The following is a 19,630-nucleotide window of genomic DNA, read 5'->3' on the forward strand; positions in this document are numbered from 1 at the left end:
GTAACAAGTAACAATAGGATATGTGTTTGCACCTAATGATTAATTCCAATGAAGAGGCATTCATAGAGGACTGGGAATAAGTCACCTGGTTTCCTTCTTGACTCAGTTTTGATGCAGAGACTCAAAAGAGAGGGAAAAGGAGACAAGAATCTTTTCTTTTTAAAAGACGTACATTTTTGGATTTTTATGTAATTGTTTCCAAAATTGATCAAATAAAATAATGTAATATTAGCCATCTGTTCGAGGAAACACATGAAATACATGTTGAAGCTAGTAAAGGGTTAATATTGGAGTCTTTAAGATGCTGTATACCTCTTGTTTCTCTGCAGAGCAGCAGTGTGGCTGTAAAGCCTCTGTATCAGTGCAGTAAGTGTAATTATGTTCGAGCAGGGCTCACTATCTCTCATCAGAGGGAGCTGTTGAGGCAGCAGCTGTGTGAAAAATCCTACAGTGAACGTTCGAGCCATGTCACTCACTCTCAATTTGTTTGGACATGATTGGCTGCATCTCTTCTAGGAGCTTGTTGGCATTCTGTTGTGTAGATGTTGGCTGTTGAAGGACGTTGTGCAGAGAGGGCCTGGATCGGTACTGCCTTGCAAGCTATCCTCGGTGCCTGTGAGTGCTTGTGCTTCTGTCTGAGTGCTGGGAGAGGCAGAGAATTCTTGCCTGGTGTGTGTGCAGCAAGCTCAAGGTTGTATATGGATAGGAGCTCTCTGCTTCAGCTCATACAGGAGCAGGTCAGTATGTCTTTAGTCACCCTTCCACACTGGGATCATCACATTCCAGAGTTCTCATCTTTTATTACTTTGAATGTCATCTCATATTAATGAATCACAAGCCACATCTTATATGGCCTTTTACATTTTATCTATCTGGTTGAATAATTAGCTACTGTCAGGGCAGTGCGAACACTGGAGCTGAGGGAGCAAATGCAAAAATGTAGGAAAACAAGATGAGACTCAGTATAATCAAAAGTAAGAGGGAAGTCAAGCAGCAGATTATTAAACTAACAGCACTTCACTCAGAATGGGTGAGGATAAGGAGAGGCAGGAAGTCCTGAATTTGAAAATGTGAAGAGGAAAAGCGCTAAAAATGAAAAGGGAAAGAGCCCTAAATACACGGAATTAAAATAGCTTAGGAAGGAAGTGAGAAATAAGAGTTAAGGGTAGGAAAGAAAGGAAAGAAATCAAAGAGAAAGCAAAACAGAGATTGCAGTGCAGCAACAGAGTGATGGAGAAAAATTAGGACAGGAGAGCAGTCAGCTGCAGATACTCACTGAGAGTAGGATGTAGAGTCGCAAACTCTTATAATATTATTTTGGCACTGGTCATAAGGCCTTATTCAATTGTAAAGTAACTTATACATTAATTAATAGGTGCGGTTTTCTGGGAATTGAACAGAAGTTAGTAAAAACCTGCTCTGTCTATAACTATGGTGCTCATTTCTTTTAACTCAGCCCTGTTAACTCTAAATTCCCATAACATGACTGTGCCTTTGCTTTGATGTTATCTTAGTCTGTTTTATATTATCTTTTAAAAAGAGGGCTATGCTAAGGATTATTTAACAAAACATATCAAATGCAAATTAGACAAACAAAGCCATAAGTAAAATTACTTTATGAATCTTTTAGCTATAGATTAAAGTGTGTTAGAAATGTTGCTCTAAAAGATCTCATTAATGCAGTCATTGCTGATAAAAATTACAAATTTTACAAGAACTGTTATGCTTGAAAAATTATTTCTTGAGATTGATCTTTTTAAAGGAATTTGTAATATATGAACTTTGGTTAATTTAATCACTGATGCTACAACTGAATCTATTTTTGAATGCCTGATTATGCAACATAGAATTCTTAAAAGAGCTGTTAATGTGTGAAAAATGACTGAAATGTTCTGGACTATTGCATAGGTAGGTAATTGGGGCTGTTTTATACTGCAATCAGAGTTAGGCCGTTAATAGCTATGGCTCAATCAGGAATTTTGTATAATAGGAATGAATGAAAAGCCATTTGGCCAATTGTATTTCTATGGAATGGGAATGAATGAAAAGTGATTTAGTTAATTGGATTTCTATGTAATGGGAGTGAATGAGGTTTGATTTAGTCCAAAGAAATTAGGTACAGGGAGAGTAAATGGGAAACAATTTAGCCTATTGAAATCTTTTACACTGGACATGTTGGGGAAGTGACTTGGTTCATTGTAATTCTGTATGATAGAAATGAATAGGAAATAGCCATTGGAATTTTTTTCATTTTATTATAATTGTTCTTGGGACATGGACATTACCGCATTTCTAGTTGCCCTTGAGAAGGTGGTGGTGGCTGTCTTCATGAACCACTGCAGTTCATGTGGTGACAATATTCCGAAAATGTTGTTAGGTGGGGAATTCCAGGATTTCGACGCAGCAATGATTAAGGAAGTAGGGATGGTGTTTGAGTGACTTGGCTGGAAACTTGAAAGTGATTGGTTTTCCATGCACCTGCTGCCCTTGTCTTTCTATTTGATGGAGGTTCTGGGCTTGGATGGTGAATTGTAATAAGAAATGTGGTTGTTTTTCTATTATTCAAACCCAAGAGTATGTTAGAACCTTGACATGCCAAAATGTCTCTTTTATTTAAAAATAATTGAAAAAGTTATATTTTGTTACAACATATTTTCCACTATGCCACTTTTAAATTTTGGCATTATGCCTGTTGGGTTTTTCCATGTAGCTCTGGACCATGTGACACAAAGAAGAGACATTTTACACAGAGCTGTCAGTGCTGGGTAAATCCTGGGTGTGAGATTTGTAGCCACATACCCAAGGCAAAGCTATCATTTCATTAAACATGACAGCCTAGAGTTTCCTTTGCATTTGTTAGTGGGCATCTGGGTAACCTGGGCACAAATCAATTAAGTGGCTTAACAAATCACCAAATTTTGGGCATAAGTGAATTATGCATGTAACTACAATATGCCCAAGTCCATCAAACCCTCCGTCTGAGTGAATCTCCGGCCACAGACCTGGGTATGCCTCTGCCTTTCAAATACAAGTACTCTCTAATTGCACTTGTTCGCTGATCCCTCAACATTGAGTCTAGATTTTCAGGTGCAGCTGGAAACAAAAGCATTTTGAATTGCAATTTTTGATTGTTTGTTAAAATAAATTATCCTTACTGAGACCTGCTCTCGATTATGTGCTTCCTTTATTGCATTTTTATGGCAAAATATAAGTCACATTAAAAATTGAAAAGCTGCCTCGATTGCAGGTTCTTAAAATGCTATGCTTGAAGTGCATGAATGATGGTGAAATGAGTTGAAACTCAAAGAAGAAATATACTGGTGTGGGTTTGGTATTTCCTTGGTCCCGATTGTTTCTACTTAATTGTGCCAGTTTGCACCCATTTTGAGTATGGATGCATTCTAATGGATTGGGAAGATTCTTGAACATTTTTTGACATCAGTACAATTTGTGCAGTTTCAGGCAACTTCTAGATTCCACCCACGGAGCAAAGTCTAGGCCAATAAGTGTTTTTCAGAGAAAGACCTAGCTACCTGAGGTCAACAAAAACACCAACTTGCATTTATGTAGCATCATTAACATTGAAAAAAAAACGAAGGCACTTTAGAGCAGCCTAAAGAAGAAAATGAATCTCGACCTGGAGCCAGGAGTCCTGAGCACAGTGGCTAAAATTGTATATGCTACAAAACTGAAATAGGTGTCAGACTGCAAAGCTGAACTGTATAAGATACAGGAGGATTTTAATCTACTTGGAAATTGGGCAGATAGGTGGCAAGCTAAACTCAGTCAAGAGAAATGCAAACTGTATTGAGGACATAAAATCCAGGAAGGCGCTATCGTTAAATTGAAAAAAAAAGATGTGAATGGAACATGAGGCCTGGATGACAAACTTTAAAGCAATTTCTCTTGACTGAGTTTAGCTTGCCACCTATCTGCCAAATTTCCAAGTAGATTAAAATCCTCCTGTATCTTATACAGTTCAGCTTTGCAGTCTAACACCTATTTCAGTTTTGTAGCATATACAATTTTAGCCACTGTGCTCAGGATTCCTGGCTCCAGGTCAAGATTCATTTTCTTCTTTTTCATCGTTCTGATGAAAGGTCACTGACCTGAAACATTAACTTTGCTTCTCTCTTCACAGATACTGCCAGACCTGCTGAGTATTTTTCAGCATATTTTGTTTTTATTTCAGTAAATTCTGGAAATGCTTAGCAGGCCGGGCAGCATCTGTGGAGAGAGAAACAAGAGTTAACCTTCTGTCAGAACTGCAAAAGCAATTCAGATGTTGGGATGCATTAAAGAGTCAATATCAAGCTGAAATAGTGATGTAATCGTGCCACTTTTAAAATCATTGATGCAAATACACTTGCAATACTGTGTACAGTTCTGGCCGTTGCAGTACAGAAAGGATATTGCAACTCTTGAAAGAACACAACCAGAATGATTGAGGGAATGGATTGTGATGAGCTTATTATGAAGTGTAAATTGGGCATGCTCTCATTGGAAAAGAGATGGGTGAGAGGTTTTATGATTGCTGTTTTGGGGATTCTAAAGAGACTAAATAAGGTGTGTGATGTCAAGGCGGTCAATTTTGAGCGCCTGGCAGTAGCAACCTAAAAATGAAGTGAGTAGCCTTATCATCCGTTACCACCAGCAATGTGGCCGGATCCATTTTAGAGCAGCTCTGCTGCTTGGTGTCCAAAGCACCTGCCTGATTCCGGCATTAGGCCCTATTTTAATATGGAAATTGGGGTCCTAATACATAAATTAGGATAAGGATTTAAGGTAGGAACTAGTCGGAGCCTGTGCGGTGCTGGCTTTCATCAGTTCCTTGGACAATGAAAGAGAAGAGACCCTCTAAAGGTTCAATTAGTTTGTGTAATGAAAACAGTCTGAGCCACTGCCACCCTAGGACCCCAACCCTATGTGATTGTGACCCCAACTGTATCTTACTTTGTTGGTGGCTGCACCAGACAATTTTCAGTATTCAAGGTGGTGAGTGGTGTCAGGACACCTATTTGGACATCTGCTCCCAAAAGCCAAAATCTACCCTATTATTTCAGTGAGCGATTGGTAAGTGGCGGAAGCAGATAGTATTGATTAATTTAAATGCAAATTGGATAGATTTTTTTCATAAAATAATATTTTGAGATGAGTTATATGAGTAATTTGAGAAATTACATATGGTAAGTGTAGCATGTTTGGAAGGAACAGGTAACTTTTCGCTACCAATTTTTGGTTATGGTTCTCAAATCTTTGCACCACTGAAAGTTTTCCTCGCCTCATGCCTGGTTCTGTGGCGGACTAATTGATAATGATTGATTGCCATAATTAGTCAACAACCTGTTATTATTGTATCATGTGACTACCAAGATGGTATAAGTTTATACTAGATGGACTTTGGTCTTTTTTTCACCTCTCAATTCCTATGTTCCTAGCCAACAAGGGAGATATTAGGAGGACTGACCAAAAGCTTGGTCAAAGAAGTACACTTTGAGAAGAGGAATGTGGATATGCCAGGGGTACTGGGGCTGTGGGGAGGGGCGGGGGGCAGGGGTGGGGGGGGAGGTGATGGCGGGTGGGCATTGGTGGGGGTGGAAATTCAAGAGTGGGGCAGCTGGATTTACGACTGCCAATGTTTGGGCAAAGGACTGGGGGAGATGCGCATGTGACTAGAGTTCGAGGAATGGAGAGTTGAAAACAGATTGTAGAGATGGAGGTGGTTAAAGAAATAGGGAAGAGTTGGAGCATGAGAGGATTTAAGGAGAACTGTTTTAAATTTGAGGTGTTGGGGGACTGGAAGCCAGTGAGTATGGGATAATGGCCAAGTAGGACTTGGTGCAAGAAAGGATACAAGTGGCAGAGTTTTGGTTGAACTGAAGTTTGCAGATTATGGAGTATGGGAGCTCGCCAGGAGACCATTGGAATAATTTGCTCTAGAGGTGACAAAGACACATATGAGGGTTTTAGTCGGAAACAGACTGAAATAGCGGTGGAGGTGGGAAAGTTCATTAACATCTTATTGCTTATGAAGCGACTGTTAGTGAAATTCTTCAGTTATTGCTGGAGAGTGAGAGAAAACAGCAGAAACTGGAAATACTGGTGTATTCCATGGAAATGTGAGATTATTCCGGAGGTGGTAGAGCAGAGAGCTGAATCTTACACTCAAGATGCTCACACAACCTGGCAGCATTGGTAGGTCAGAATGGACACAAAGGATTGAATTTTCAGGTCGCACCAGGGGCAGGAAGAGAGGCAGGCAGGGGACAACTATACCGTTGCCAGCCAGCGTGGCGGTCTCCCGATGCTGTTCCTGGCCCGGCAAGTTTCACCAGGACAGGGGAGGACAGCCCCAAAATCCTGCCTGATCCACTAACAAAGGCAATTAAGATTGTTAAGGAGCTCATGAAAGGGGCATGTTCTGATTTTGACAGGGGCACGCACGCTGTCTGGGGCAGATCTGGTGCATGGAGGTGGACACACAGCGGGGAGCCAGTCATGGCCACCCCAGGGAATTAGGTGGGGCCCATAAAAGGTGAACAGTGCAGAGGGGGACTCAGCCATTGGCATACAGGTGCCATTAGCTCAGTGCAGGTTGCAGGGAGAGTGGTCAGTATGTGTTCAGGCAGTGCAAGGGGTCGTCACCCTGCTGGCATAATGACTCCATAACTGGAGTGGCCAATGCTGCCAAACAAAATTGGGGGGCCATCTGATCACAAGGAAGGCAGCAGCTGGCAATGGGGGGCATGACTCTCAGATTTTGGGTGATGAGGAGCAACACCCTAAGCAGGAAGGGCAGAGACCCAGGCTTCAGGAGGGTAGAGGACACAGAGACCTTAGCATAGGATCTACCAGGGAAGAAGGAACTACCTTGAGATGACCGAGAACCAGTGCTGCAGGAGACTGCGGCTCTCCAGGCAGAGGGTCACGGAGATCTATGCCCTCATCGCCGAACACCTCACATCTCACAGTACTGCTCACCATGCCCTGCCAGTAGCTGTCAAAATCACTATGGCCTTGAACTTCTTCGTTTCTGACTCCTTCCAAGGGTCAGCTGTGGACCTTGGTGGCATCTCGTAAGCGGCTGCATGCCCAGCACCTCGCAGGTTACTGATGCCGTATTTGCAAGAGCTGGACAGTGCATTCAATTCCAGACAGACTTAACCTCACAGGCACAGAGGGCAGTGGGTTTCATCTGCATTGCTGGATTCTCCCAGGTGCACAGCATCATGTGGTCATCAAGGCACCCAGTGACCGTCCAATCAGATTCATCGTCAAGAAGGGCTTCCACTCCCTCAACTTTCAGCTGTTGTGCGGCCACAACAAGAGCTTCCTCCACGTATGTGCTCGCCTTCCTGGCAGCTGCCATGACTCCTTCATTGTCCTCCAGTTCAAGCTGCAGCAGCTCTTCACTCCACTCCCAAACTCTGTGGATGGATTCTAGGAGACAAGGGATATCACTTGAAGAGATGACTACTCACCCTCTACGAGAGCCTGAGACAGAGGCACAGAGGTGATACAACCAAAGCCATCTACTGACTAGGACAACGATTGAGCAGGCCATCGGGCTTCTGAAGATGTGATTCCAGTGCTTGAACTAGTCAGGTGGCACCCTGCAATACACTACTGCAAGGGTCTTGCACATTATGGTGGTCTGCTGTGCTCTCCATAATATGGCCCTCCAGAGAGGTGTGGACCTTGAAGAGGGTGAGGCCCCTGGAAGAACAAAGCTCATCAAAGAAAGTGGAGGAGCGGGACGTGGAAGGGGAGGAGGAAAAGGAGGTGGAGGGGAAGATGCAGAACACTGAGGTGCCCCGACTGCACAGAGAGGTGGCTGTCCAGACAGGAGATTTGAGGGTCTTGGCAGGATGCCGTTAATATTTGGTATCATCTGATTCAGGCTCGTTCTGACTGAGCCTCTCTGACCAAAGAGGAACAGCATGGTCTGGAATTCACTCTGAGCTGGCAAACACGTCTATTGAAGACGCAGCCTGGAACATGTAAACATCTGCCCTGAGGTTTCACCATCACCATAGACCGACCCTTACTCGCCTTCACCACTTCATACCTCTTTTTTTGTCCCGCCATTAATCAAAGGAGGCTTACGTATCTGGCTTCATGTCCCAATATTTACATGATGCTCATAAAGGAAAACAGTGCACAGTTATAGGTAGAAGACACCCCAGTGACCCATTCACTGCTCTATCCGTCGTGGTAGTTTCTGCTCTTGGCCACTCCTACGCAGTTCTCCCCTTGAGGCTTTGGAGGAGGTGGAGGCAACTGCTCACTTTTCTCTGCCTGAAATGCACATGGCAGTCGTCCTTGTCGTGGAGCTCCCAACTGGGGCACTTCCAGAGACTGTCCGTCACTGGGTCCTGCTGCCTTCGTTAGATGATGATGATGGCGTCCTGTGAGGGGTAACCCCCTCATCCTCCTCAGTGACTGCCTCAGCCCTTGGCTGGTGCTGTAGATGGCTGGAGGTGAGCACCAACTGGGACGCAACTGGCATCCACTCCAAGCATCTCTGCATCACTAGCGCTACTGACTGATCCATGCTACAGAATGTGGCATGCATTGTGTGAATGTCAGTACGCAGTTCCTGCATGCACTGAGAGTGCTGCCTAATATGGCTGTCCATAAGGTTGGTCACTCTCTCAATGGACGAACTCATGCACTCAGAGCTCTGAGCTTTGGTGACGCACATAAGATGGATGGACTCCTCCATTCTCAGCCCATGTCATTGCACTCCCTCAGGAATCATAGAAAGTTTAAGGCACAGAAAGAGGCCACTTGGCCCATCGTGTCTGTGCTGGCTGAAAAAGATCCACCTATTCTAACCTCACCTTCCAGCATTTGGTCCGTAGCCCTGCAAATTACGGCACTTGAGGTGCAAATCCAGGCTCCATTTGAATGAGCTGAGGGTTTCTGCCTCAACTACCCTTTCAGACAGTGAGCTCCAGACGCCCACCACACTCTGGGTGAAAAAGTTTTTCCTCATCTTCCCCTAATTTTACTACCAGTCACTTTAAATCTATGTCCCCTCATCACTGACCTCTTTGCTAAGGTGAATAGACCCTTCACCTCCACTCTATCCAGACCCCTCACAATTTTGTATATTTCAATCAGATCTCCCCTCAGTCTTCTCTGTTCCAAGGAGAACAACCTCAGCCTATCCAATCTTTCCTCATAGCTGCAATTTTCTAGTTCTGGCAACATCCTCGTAAATCTCCTCTGTACCCTCACCAGTGCAATTACATCCTTTCTGTAATGAGGTGACCATAACTGCACACAGTACTCAAGATGTGGCCTAACCAATGAGTTATACAGTTCCAGCATAACCTCCCTGCTCTTATATTCTATACCTTGGCTAATAAAGGAAAGGATTCCATATGCCTTCTTAACCACCTTATGGACCTACCCTGCTTCCTTCAGGTATCTGTGGACATTCACTCCAAGATCTCTCACTTCCTCTACACTTCTCAGTATTTTCCCATTAATCGTGTATTCCTTTGCATGTCTGACCTCCTCAAATGCATTCTATTTGCCACTTTTCTGCCCATCTGACCAGACCATCAATATCTTCCTGCAGCCTACAGCTATCCTCCTCGCTATCTACCACGGCCAATTTTTGTGTCGTCTGCATACTTCTTGATCATGCCCCCTACAATTACATCCAAATCGTTAATATATACCACAAAAAGCAGGGGACCCAGTACTGAGCCCTGTGGAGACCACTGGAAACAGCCCTTCAGTCACTAAAACACCCATCAACAATTACCCTTTGTTTCCTGCCACTGAGCCAATTTTGTATCCAACTTGCTGCATTTCCCTGGGCTTTTAATTTTTTAAATCAGTCTGCCATGTGGGACCTTATCAAAAGCCTTGCTAAAATCCAAGTAGATCACATCAATTGCACTACCCTCATCTATCTTCCTTGTTACTTCTTCAAAGAATTCGATCATGCCCCCTACTTTTACGTCCAAATCGTTAATATATACCTCAAAAAGCAGGGGACCCAGTACTGAGCCCTGTGGAACGCCACTGTAAATAGCCCTCCAGTCGCTAAAATAGCTGTCAGCAATTACCTTTTGTTTCCTGCCACTGAGCCGAATTTCCCTGGATCCCATGACATTTTATTTTTTTAACCAGTCTGCCATGCGGGACCTTGTCAAAAGCCTTGCTAAAAATCCATGTAGACCACATCAACTGCACTACTCTCATCGATCTTCCTTGTTACCTCTTCAAAAAACTTGATCAATTTGGTCAAACAAGATCTTCCTTTAACAAATCCATGCTGACTATCCTTGATTAACCTGTGTCCTTCTAAGTGACAGTTTATCCTGTCTCTCAGAATAGATTCCAATAATTTTCCTGCTACTGAGGTTAGAATGACTGGCCTGTAATTATTCAGTTTATCCTTCGCTCCCTTTTTAAACAGAGGTACAACATTAGCAGTCCTCCAATCCTCCTGTACCACACCTGTATCCGGTGAGGACTGGAAAATGATGGTCAGACCTTCTGCTATTTCCTCTCTTGCTTCTTTTAACAGCCTGGGGTACATTTCATCTGGCCCTGGTGATTTATCAACTTTCAAGGATGCTAATCCCATTAATACTTCCTCTCTCCCTATGTTTATCGCATCCAATACTTCACACTCCTCCTCCTTAACTACAATATCTGAATCGTCCCCCTCTTTTGTGAAGACAGATGCAAAGTATTCATTAAGAACCATACCCACATCTTCCATCCCTACATATAGGTTACTTTTTTGGTCTTTTATGAGCCCTACTCTCTCCTTAGTTATCCTCTTACTCTTAATGTAATGATAAAGCATCTTTGGGTTCACCTTGATTTTGCTTGCCAATATTCTTTCATGCCCTCTCTTTGCTTTCCTAATTTCCTTTTTGATTTCACCCCTCCACTTTCTATACTCCTCTTGGCTTTCTATAGTATTGGGTTCTCGGTGTCAGACATAAGCTTTCCTTTTCTGTCTTATTTTACCCTGTAGGCTCCTTGACATCCAGGGAGCTCTAGATCTGGCCGTATCACCCTTTTTCTTTGTGGGAACATGTTTACTCTGAGCCCCTTGAATCTCCCCTTTGAATGCCTCCCACTGCTCTGACACTGATTTACCTTCAAGTAGCTGCTTCCAGTCCATTTTCACTAAATCACTCCTCAGTTTAGTAAAATTGGCCTTGTCCCAAATGAGAACTCTAAGTCCTGTTCTATTTCTGTCCTTTTCCATAATTATGTTAAAACTGTCTGAATTATGATCACTACCACCAAAATACTCTCCCACTGCCATCCCTTCCACCTGCCCATCTTCATTTCGTAAAACTAAGTCTAAAACTGTGCCCTCTCTTGTTGGACTTGCTACATACTGGCCAAAAAAGTTCTCCCGAATGCACCTCAAGAATTCTGCTCCCTCAATTCCTTTCACACTAAAACTATCCCAGTTGATATTGGGATAGTTAAAATGCCCTATTATTACTGCCCTATTATTCTTACACTTCTCAGAAATTTGCCTATATACCTGCTCTTCTATCTCACTCTGACTGTTTGGCGGTCTATAGTACACTCCCAGCATTGTGATTGCCCCTTTTTTGTTCCTTAACTCAATCCATATAGACTCATTTGATAAACCTTCCAACATATCATCCCTCCTCACAGCTGTAATAGTTTCCTTGACCAAATTTGCCACTCCCCCTCTATTCTTATCCCTCTCCCTATCGTGTCTAAAAACCCTGTAACCAGGAATGTTGAGTTGCCATTCCTGTCCCTCTTTAAGCCATGTTTCTGTAATAGCTATGATATCATACTGTCACATGTCTATCTGTGCCCTCAGCTTATCTGCTTTATTTGCTATACTCCTTGCATTGAAATAGATACCCTTGAGCACTGCCAAATCTTTTTTTTACATTTTCTAATCTTGTTTCCTTTGTCTTCCAGACTCATCCATTAATTTTCTGCCTTCCATTTTCATTTCTGATTTTGTCCCAGCTGAGTCTATCCTCAGGTCCCCATCCCCCTGCCAAACTAGTTTAAACCCTCCCCAACAGCACTAGCAAAACGTCCCACAAGGAACTCAGTCCCGGTTCTTTTCAGGTGCAACCCGTCCAACTTAAACAGGTCCCATTTCCCCCAGAGCCAGTCCCAATGTCCCAGGAATCTAAAGCCCTCCCTCTTCCACCATCTTTCCAGCTACGCATTCATCTGTCTTATCTTTCTATTTCTATACTCACTTACGCGTGGCACTGGGAGTAATCCAGAGATTACTACTTTTGAGGTCCTGCTTGCTAATTTCTCACCTAACTCCCTAAATTCTGACTGCAGGACCACATCCCTCTTTCTACCTATGTTGTTGGTTCCAATGTGGACCATGACTGCTGGCTGTACAGAATGCTGTGCAGCCACTCAGTGACATCCTTGATCCTGGCACCAGGGAGGCAACACACTATTCAGGATTCATGTCTGCAGCCACAGAAACGCCTATCAGTTCCCCTGACTATTGAATCACCTATCACTATGCAGCTCAGTCTTCGGTATAGTGTCAGATGGGTTGGCGTGCAGTGCACCCCTTAATGAATGCATTGCACTCCCTAATCACCATCTCCACCATGGATTCCCATTTTGCCTTACCAGACTTCTTTGGGGTCCGTGACCCTGGCGATTCCATGTAGGTAGGGAACCCCCACCTCCCGCTGGGGTCCTTTAGTGGGCATAACGAGCCTGTTTCTTCTGAAAGGACAAAAAAGAACAAGATAAGGCACTGCTGACTTCTTTGGTCAATGCCAGCTGCTCCTATCCATTGGAAGCTGCATGTTTCAGTGCTGGCAGATCCTCAGCAGCACTATGGATCTGAGCCACTCTGAGGGGTCAGAAAGTGCCCTGGACACACATTCCTCCCATGTTCAGGAGCAGCATGGAACCCTGAGGCTCCTCAGCTATTGTGTCTGCTGGAGGGTGAATACCCAGAGGCCAGTCCTGAGGGTTCGGCATTGCACTCACCTTAGCAGAGCGAATCAGGTCGTTGAACCTCTTCCTACACTGCCCCCAGTTTCTGCACACCACACTCTGCTGACTGTTTCAGCTATCTCCTTCTAGGCCTGTTTGGTCTGGCTGGATGGCCTCCTCCTGGTACCCTCTGGGAAGAGGTCCTCACTGCCCTCCCTCACAGCTTCGAGGAGGACCTCCAAATATACAAACTGGGTGGTTTTATTTTAATAAAAAAAAGTCAACAGATGAAAATGTCCGCTGAATCGTGGGGCTGCCCTGTCCTGTGTTCTAAGCCTCTGCCTCTCTGGAGACATCTTTCAAGCAGAAGGTAAAGCAATGAAATGCTAGCCAAAGTAATGGCTGCCATGGTCGGCTTAAATGGGTCCCACACTTGTACAGTCCCACCTCTGTTCCCACAGCCACTAATTGGCTACCAAGCTGTCTCCAAACCAATTAACAGGGTACCCCAAAAAAATCAGGGCTGGTGTCTCCCCCCAGGGCTGGGTTCAGGACCCGGAAACAGTCCTGATTTCCATTTCCCATCCCCGGAAGGAAAACCCTGCTCATAATTGCGGAAGATGACCCCTATCTTGTGCAGACACATCAATAGCCTTGACCTAGCTAGATGCAGAAATTCTGGCACATTCATATTAATGACAGGTGCACAGTGTGTAGAGTGAGTTTATGCAAATTAATTTCTCTGAATGTCCACCGGCAACCACAAAAGTGAAAATTAGGGCCATTAACATACCTTCTTCCCATAACAAAAAGTACATACAGTAATGAGAACACTTGCCAATGCCTCATAAAAGACAGTCTAATCACAGCAACAAAGAACATATACATAATTCTCAGGAAGCTCTTAAAACCTCCTTTCCTTGTCATTATGAAAGTATTCTAAATAATTTTGTTCAATAACTCTCTTCATACACACCACATTCTCACAGCTGGACGAGATCACTTCTTACAAAAATTTCTATTCCTTTCTTCATGCCTCTCCCCAGCTGGCTGCCTCCTGCTTAATCCATGTTCTGTCTTTAGACAGCTTGTACAGCAGATCCACACCTCCAACTGGTGGGATATGTGTGCAGGAACTCCTTTTAGCTTTATACTTGATGAAGACATAGGCAGTATTTTCTGCACCACTTTTCAGTGTGAGATTTGTGAGTTTGAGATCGCAATCCTCGGCCAAGAAGTTTTGGCAATTCTTGCCAATACAACGGCATTGGATAAACCCCCTTTTACAATATTATGATGATAGAATGGGATTCAAATTAGACTCTGATTTTTCTGCTTTTTTATGAAGTTGGATCAAAAAATTGGATCAATTCAGCTCTGTGCAAAGATGGACTTCTGCAGGTCAACAATGAAACGGGATGTTTGTAACCTGAAAGCGTTGGGTTTAACCAACAAAACAAGTTCGGAAGGACTAGATAAAACATCTTAAACATTAGCTTCTTTCTCATCATCTCTTTGTTCATGGAAGCTGAACGTGACACAGCTGATTGAAGGTGCAGCCTATGTCAATGCTGCCCATCAGTTAGTAGAGAAGATGAAGTGTTTCCTGTGCCAAACAGGAAAGCAATTGCATGTGTCACACTTGAACTGCAGCAGGCTGATGCAGGTGTTTTCAGGTTTTATCAGATTTAATCCTAAATTTTGGGATTTATTTTATGATGGGTAATTATTGAATTTAACCCTAACAGCAGAAACTTTAGCAATAATGGGGCCAACTAAGTGGTTAGAAATTTGCTGTGAAATAATTTCCATGTACATATTATAATTTTGCAGTGCCTTTTTCTATCAATTCATCAATGGCACTGTCATTTTTAACAAGTTAATAGCTGATTGTAATGTAATAAATTTGAATACTAGTGGAGATGAAGCTGAAATTCCTGATCTTATTTTAATAACTGAGACCAGCCATGAGAGCAGCCATAAGAGCAAGGAGTAGTTTAATGAATCTGCAAGAAGTAGGGAAATGAATCAGTTCAGGGCCATGCAGTAGAGTCTGCGCTTGGGTTATTTTTAGAATATCCATGGTAGAACTGGGTGATTTATTAAAAAGTGAGCAGCTGAAAGGTGTAGGGAACATAACTGATGATTGCTGAAGGATGATTGAGGTTTGTAGGCCCAAGTCAGTGGTCATTTATTTTTTGGTAAATCACTAAATCCTGCCATCTATTTTATTTGTACCACAGTCATTCCATTAACTTATCAATTTGTCCTCCCTTAAAATTTAAAACAACAAACTTTCATTTTGTGTAGACTTGCAATGGCTGAAGAATGATATGTAGTTTGTGACACAGAGTTATGATATTGCAATGTCATTTGGCACTTGCTGGAAGGTCAATGGTGAGAGTTTTTTGTTTTACATGGTTAGGATCCTTATGCCATAATAGCTACAGTTTTTTCAATCACTTGCCCTGGCACTTCAGTGATAGGAAAATTTACAATTTAATTTACTTGGTATAAGAATTTCCCTCTAATTAGTCACTATTAATCATGATGATAATAGATAGGGAGAAACGTGTCCGTCATTGTGTGCATATACGCATGCATCACTTAACTTTTGGAGTCAAAACAAATGCTAGGCTCAGAAATAATTCTTTATAAAGAAACCCTAATCTATGTGTGCCATAAAAATTATCTGAAGCATGCAGTAGACGGAAGTTGAAAGTCCTTTGGGTCTGGTACATTACAGCTCATGTATGGCTCCTGTACAAATTGAGTAAAACTCCTGTATTATGAGTTTGATACGTGAGTGGTATGAAATACAAGCCAGGTTTGAGTCAGAGACGTTGTGGGTGTACGATTGTTGGAATGCGTTTGTGAAGTACCAGATGTGTATGGGATTGATTGTTACAGAATTAACGATGAATATCACAATCTTGGAGTGCTTTTTTTCCTTAAACATAATCATAACAGTCTATCGCTTTTGTGTGCAGGGCCATTGTTACTAACACTTGCGTAGAATAGCATAGAAACAGTAGTAATCACTGCTGGTAATGTAAGTGATTGCTCTTTCTTGGTGTTACTGTCAGAATGCTATTAAGGTCCAACATAAGTAAAATAGACACAGTGCTGTTAAGCTATTACAGTCGCTACAGACCGATACCTTTTAATGAGACACGATGATGTAGCACTGAGATCATTGCTTTATTTTATTTATTTTTCAGCCAGGGTCACTCAGCTCCTGACCTCATTACAGCCTTGGTTCAAACATGGACAAAAGAGCTGAACTCAAGAGGTGAGGTGAGAGTGACTGCCCTTGACATCAAGGCAGCATTTGACAGAGTATGGTATCAAGGAGCCCTAGCAAAACTGAGGTCAGTGGGAATCAGGGGGAAAACCCTCCGCTGGCTGGAGTCATACCTAGCGCAAAGGAAGATGGCTGTGGTTGTTGGAGGCCAATCATCTGAGCTCCAGGACATCACCGCAGGAGTTCCTCAGGGTAGTGTCCTGGGCCCAACCATCTTCAGCTGCTTCATCAATGACCTTCCTTCAATCAGAAGGTCAGAAGTGGGGATGTTCGCTGATGAATGCACAATGCTCAGCACCATTCGTGACTCCTCAGATACTGAAGCAGTCAGTGTAGAAATGCAGCAAGACCTGGACAATATCAAGGCTTGGGCTGAGTTGTGGCAAGTAACATTTGCGCCACACAAGTACTAGGCAATGACCATCTCCAACAAGAGAGAATCTAACCATCTCCCCTTGACATTCAACAGCATTACCATCACTGAATCCCCCACTATCAACATCCTAGGGGCTACCATTGAACAGAAACTGAACTGGAGTAGCCATATAAATACCATGGCTACAAGAGCAGGTCAGAGGCTAGGAATCCTGAGGCGAGTAACTCACCTCCTGACTCCCCAAAGCCTGTCTACCATCTACAAGGCACAAGTCAGGAGTGTGATGGAATACTCTCCACTTGCCTGGATGGGTGCAGCTCCAACAACACTCAAGAAGCTCAACACCATCCAGGACAAAGCAGCCCGCTTGATTGGCACCCCATCTACAAACATTCATTCCCTCCACCACTGGCGCACAGTGGCAGCAGTGTGTACCATCTACAAGATGCACTGCAGCAATGCACCAAGGCTCCTCAGACAGCACCTTCCAAACCCGCGACCTCTACCAACTAGAAGGACAAGGGCAGCAAATACATGGGAACATCACCACCTGCAAGTTCCCCTCCAAGTCACACACCATCCTGACTTGGAACTATATCGCCGTTCCTTTACTGTTGCTGGGTCAAAATCCTGGAACTCCCTTCCTAACAGCACTGTGGGTATACCTACCCCAAATGGACTGCAGCGGTTCAAGAAGGCAGCTCACCACCACCTTCTCAAGGGCAATTAGGGATGGGCAATAAATGCTGGCCTGGCCAGCGTCGCCCACATCCCATGAATGATTAAAAAAAAATTATAGCAGGATTTGTTTACATTTCAAAAAATGAAACTCTTCACACCTCCGTATATGTAAATAATATAACAGGCACAAAATCCTTGTAATGGATCAATCATCGATCACTACAAATTGTTAATCATAAGCAGAAAAACATTTCTACAAAAAAATGTTCTTAAATGACATCTTCGCAATACAGTAGGCTATAGAATTGAAAGTGTCAACCTCAAGGACACAGTAACCATCAGGGATATTCAACAATCCCTCTGTTTAGTTGCTAACAGTATGTTTGACTTCTCATGAGATTTATGGGAAGTCCGGTATTTTATATAGAAAAAATTACTTGCATGCATCTATGAGATGGAAAATAAAGAAATCTATTAATACAGGCAAGTATGTTTGTAAGTGACACAGAAGAGTTGTTCAGCTGTTTCATTAATAGCCCATGAACAGGTTGCAGTTGTTTGTAAATTGAAACGTGTAGTGTGTGAATCAGAATAGGCAGGATGTGTGCCTCATCTATTGAATATAACTATCATGGCAGCATACTGCTATTTCTATGGTTTTAGTAATAATTTTAATTTTATCATTGCAAGGAAATACAGATGCTTTTGTACCAAACATTTTTGAAAACTATTGAAATTTCACCATGAGACTTATTTTAGTGGGTTCAGTATGCAAGTTCCAATATTGCAATAATTTCTCTCCAGATTGTCCTCTGTGCTGTGGTTACTGAGCATTTTCTGAGAGTTGTAGAGTGCTTCCAGTTGTGGAAATGCCATGCTTACCGTAATCACCACGACTATGCATTGCTCAAGGTTTTTTTTAGTCTATAATTGAATATCATACATTTGTGTCGAAATCGTGATGTGTGATATCAGTAGCAAGCATGCTAATTTGTTAATATGAAAGTCACTTGTCTCAGAATAAGCAGCTTAATCCTGTTTATTAAATTAGTGAGTCAAGGAATCTCATAACATAATACATTTGCTGCTCACATTACACAGCTTGTTTTCAATTCCATTGTCTAAAACACCAATTAAGATAGTTATTTGGGGCTGATTTGAGTAAAGTAAGAAATATTAATTTCAGAAAATAAGCTCTGTAATACTCGTTCTTTTGGTATGTGAACTATTGTAAGATTCACAGGACTGCAAGTATTATCCAAAGAATACTTGGGTATTTTAAATTGAAACAGATACATACACAGTGTCATGCAGCCCCCACCTGCCAAGAATGAGGCGCACATTATTTCACATGAACATTAAAACTTAAAATTGTTGCCAGGAAGAAAAGGCCTATCACAAGGAATTGCCAAACCCTCGCTGGAAAGAGCTTTTTTGCATACTAACAGACAGTGTTGGAACAAAGGAATCAGTCCCTGCTTCCCCAATACACAGAAGACCTGGTCAGACCAGTTTCGTCACATGACTAACTGGCAGTTGCAGTTTTTTTGAATTTGAACTTGCCACAGAGTTTTAAAACTCAGAAAGCTCTTTGCTCCTGGACTGAGAACATCTCTCTCCTGTCTGCTCCCATCTCTTTCTTACGGAACTGAAGACCCATTGAAGACACATGAACCCGAAGAGAGAAAAGTCTCCAAAAGTGAACAAGGTTTAAGAATACTGGGCCCCAATGAAAAGCAAGAATTACCTACAAAAGGACTAGTGAGCTCGAAGCACAGTAACAAGAAACTCTTCTGATAGTGCCTCAAACCTCTACTTTATCTCTTCTTCTGCTCTTTCCTGTCCCTATTTGCATATGCATATCGCGTATGCATGCTAGCGTGGGGTGCGGCGTGTATCCATAGGCATTAGCCAAATTAGAATTTAAGTTTTAATAAATTTCACTTTTCTTCTTTAAACCTAAGAAAGCCTGGTTATGCTCATTTCTGTGCCTTATAATTGGAAAGTGGTGAACAAGGATTCACCAAGGGAGAGCTCAAAACAGTGTGTTTAAAAATTAAATCCTGTTACAATAAGACCAGGTGAAGGCTGAAAGAGACCCCTGGACACCTTTCTCACCTGATCAGAACAACAGCTACTACAGGAGCACAGCAAAGCATGTCTCACTCTGTCAGGCTACACCCACAACTCCCTGGACATGTGTAATGTGACATCATTTCCTCCAGTGACTTTCACTGACAGCCTCTTAAGGTGGTCCCACAACAAGCGCCAACTCCATTTGAGGTGTTTAGTGATAATTGAATTTGCGTTAGAAA

At 42.8% G+C, this 19,630-nt stretch overlaps 1 protein-coding gene across 1 annotated transcript in view; it reads left to right on the plus strand.

Moving 5' to 3' along the window:
* The first annotated feature begins 542 nt into the window (after positions 1 to 542).
* rhbdl1 (rhomboid, veinlet-like 1 (Drosophila)) overlaps positions 543 to 19,630 on the plus strand; it is a 234,147-nt gene continuing 215,059 nt past the window's right edge. The window contains exon 1 of the mRNA XM_068056862.1: positions 543 to 737. Within this exon, the coding sequence (XP_067912963.1) occupies positions 543 to 737 (195 nt within the window). The remainder of the gene's footprint in view (positions 738 to 19,630) is intronic.

Source organism: Heterodontus francisci, chromosome 24 (assembly GCF_036365525.1).
Source record: "Heterodontus francisci isolate sHetFra1 chromosome 24, sHetFra1.hap1, whole genome shotgun sequence".
NCBI lineage: Eukaryota > Metazoa > Chordata > Chondrichthyes > Heterodontiformes > Heterodontidae > Heterodontus > Heterodontus francisci.